The sequence below is a fragment of the Nicotiana sylvestris genome, chromosome 1 (genome assembly GCF_000393655.2).
Source record: "Nicotiana sylvestris chromosome 1, ASM39365v2, whole genome shotgun sequence".
NCBI lineage: Eukaryota > Viridiplantae > Streptophyta > Magnoliopsida > Solanales > Solanaceae > Nicotiana > Nicotiana sylvestris.
The window spans coordinates 23,288,470-23,291,742 of NC_091057.1; the positions used below are offsets into that span (position 1 = coordinate 23,288,470).

The 3,273-nt window shown below is 32.6% G+C and overlaps 1 protein-coding gene across 1 annotated transcript; it reads right to left on the reverse strand.

Annotated features, from left to right (window-relative positions):
• Positions 1–1,400: 1,400 nt before the first annotated feature.
• Positions 1,401–2,829, reverse strand: LOC104247186 (RING-H2 finger protein ATL16). Its single transcript, XM_009803144.2, has one exon. The coding sequence runs from the start codon at positions 2,656–2,658 to the stop codon at positions 1,648–1,650; it is 1,011 nt and encodes a 336-aa protein (XP_009801446.1). The 5' UTR covers positions 2,659–2,829; the 3' UTR covers positions 1,401–1,647.
• Positions 2,830–3,273: the final 444 nt, after the last annotated feature.

Below are 3,273 nucleotides of genomic sequence, written 5' to 3' on the forward strand. Positions count from 1 at the left end.
TTTTTTTCTCTCTCTTAGTTTTTGCTTCTGATTTTCTCTGATGTGAGATCAATCTTACATTTTCATCCCACTGATTTTTTCTGCATAATTTGCAAGAATTTTTGCTAAACTATGAGAGCAAAAGAGAAGAGATAGAAGAAGAAATACAAGGAGAGAAAGGGGGAAGGAAGCCAAAGTAAGCTTGTAATTTTTTTTGAGAGAAATTATTAAAGAGAGTAGTTTTTTTTTAGGATTTGACTATATAATGTCAATTGTTTGGGGTTATCTTAGCCAAATCTAATATAAGGCTAAAAGATTACCAATTCCTATTATGGGTTTATAAGGTGTCAAATTTTCTTTATTTAATTTGCTGGAAGGGAGTGACTGTGTTGACTATTGACTCTGTAGGATATGGAAAATCTGTCATCCCTATATAATTTCAAATAGATGACTTTGGATTCCTAGATTTAGACTCTTCAGTTTTCTATTTTCAATCAACAGCAATGATGGAGCCATGGTCCATGTACCCATTATTCCACTATTCATGTTTTTGAATCTAAGTTTACTTCAATTTTGAAACAAAAAAATGCAAGTGAAGATTGGGATTTAGTATTGCAATTTCACTAAACATCACTTAGCTACACAGTTCAAATCTCACTAAAGGCCTTATTCTCTTTTTTTTTTATTCTCCCCCATATAATAATTAAAAAGAAAAAGAACTGCGGGTTATAAATAGTGTCACTCTAATATTCAAAATTTTACACCTACACCAGACCTGCCATTGACCTAAGAGAAAGGGAAAAGAAAATAAAAGAAGAAACCTTTTGGTGGTTGATAGTTGTGACTTTGCATCAAGGGCCCCCCCACCTCCAACCCCAAATGAAAAAGAAAAAGAAACAACTTAAGGGTACTGTCCTTGTTCAGTTTCATTCTTGTAAATTACTCCTATTTCCTAATATTGTGGGAAGTGATATATTTATGGAGCTCCAGCTTGAAGATAATTTTATATTAGATTTAAAAGTTAAAGATTACTATGGACCTTTTTCTCTAAGAATAAATATAGACAATTTACAAATGACTAGAGCATAAATGAATCAAACGTATAGGATAGTGACAAATGCTGTCATGGGAAAAACTTCAAACCAAAGGTGAGGGTGGTGCATAAAATATCCGCATTCATGTATAGCCCGAGAAAGTACCGTAACTCATAAATTGTAAAATATCCGCATTCATGTATAGCCCGAGAAACTCATAAATTGTAAAATATCCGCATTCATGTATAGCCCGAGAAAGAACCGTAACTCATAGGATGTGATATAAATAATTTATCCTAATACAATAATTAGTGACTGCTTTGACAATTTATAGGTCACACCTATTAGTTAAACCAAAGATGAGAAAAGGCAAAAAAAGAAGATTGGTGGTTATAAGTGATGATGCCTATAATCATAACAATGAGTCATTGCATAAGTGGTCCTGCCTTTGTAATCTTATACTACATGAATAATCCAAAAATCAAACAAATCTACTGAACAAGAAAGTTCAACTTGCAGTAAAACTACTTTAATATCCACAACTAACTTTCCACTATCTCTACACCAACAAAATACATAAAAAATTACAATAAAAAAACCAACTAAAAGGGGTGTTTGATTTTTTTCACCCTCATTATGACTCTAAATGAATAGGTAAAACTGCATTTTTAGATCCTTTTCCATGTCCAAATGAAAAAAATGATCTTTTAACTCTACTACTGCTTCCTTCTGAGGAACTAAAATCAATTACTTGCCTTTGTTGCTGTATAATCTCTTGAATTGCTACGTAAAGTTGTCGATCCGTCGCTGAATCCATTGAAAAAGATCTCCTTATAGGCTGAATTGTAAATTCATCATCTTTCTTTCTAATGTTAATGCATTCATCTCCCATACTTGTAACATGGCTAAATTTCTTACCTTTTCTTCTTGAATTCACCCTTTCTTGATTTCTAACTAATGATGGATTTGTAGGAATTGGACTAATGTTTGATATTTCTATAACAACATAATTTTCATCTCTGAAATTTTCAAGATTTGGATCTTGAGGAGTGGAACTTGGAGCAATAATTGGATCCAAAGGGAACAAATTTGTAACAGTTGAAGAGATGCTATTTCTGCAAAGTGGACAATTTGCATTGTTTTGAAGCCAAACATCAATACAATCAATGTGGAAAATATGTGCACAACTTGGTATAATCCTTAGCTTCTCATTTTCTTGAAACTCATTCAAACAAACAGCACATTCACAACTAGTTGTTGCATTTTCACCTAATGCACCATCTTTTTCTTCCCTTTTCTTGTAATTAAAGACAGGAATTGATCGAATTACTGATTCGTCTAGTCCTCGATTTTCCAACCCTGGTGTGTAAACCATTAAAGGGTCTTCAACACGTCGATTTCTAGAGAACGAAAATCGCCTTAGAAGATCAATCCGGTGCCAATTCAAGCAACATTTAATCACAAAAATGTAGTAGCTAACTAGTAAAATACCAGTTGCCAAAATACCAATAATAGCAACTGCTATAATAGGAAAGCCAGTATGATGAGAAGAAGAATGTAAAGGTGAACCAAAGATTGAAGCAGAAGTTGGAGGACTTTTCATGTGTGAAATAGATTCAATGTATTTTAGTCTCAACAGATCCATGAGATAGTTTTTTTTTCTCTTAAGACAAAAGAGGGACAAATGGTTATGTTTGGATCTTGAATGCACATGAGCATGTTATGGAAGGTAAAGAGAAAAATGTCAAAAAAATTTGAAGGAACATAAGTTGAAGTTCCTATGAGAAAAGGGTAAAAGTATGAGAAAAAGAGTACATCAAATGAAAGCGTGAACATATTTATAAGTGTTTAGGGGTTGTATCTTAAGGTTTAAATAACTCTTTTTATTTTTTTGTTAAAGAAAACGAGGAGAAAAAGTCTGACTTTTGAGGTACGTAGGTGGTGAATGTTGTCTCTTTGCCTTCAATAAGAAAACTATAGTTGGCAAGTAAATAATTTAAAGTGTTTTATAGGATTCCTAAAGTAATGGAAAAGTTATTTCCGTATGACTTATAGATTATCAGTTCGAACCATAAAGCAGTTAGTAAGTGTATTAATAGGTCGTCTATATCACACCCTTGGCATATGACCCTTCTTCGAACCCTACAGCTGGATGCCATAGATCTTCTAAACTTTTGGTATAGGTTCAAATCTATTGACTATTTATTTTCATATATTTTTTATTGGTTATGATTTGTGGTGTAAACTTAACAGTGTGGAA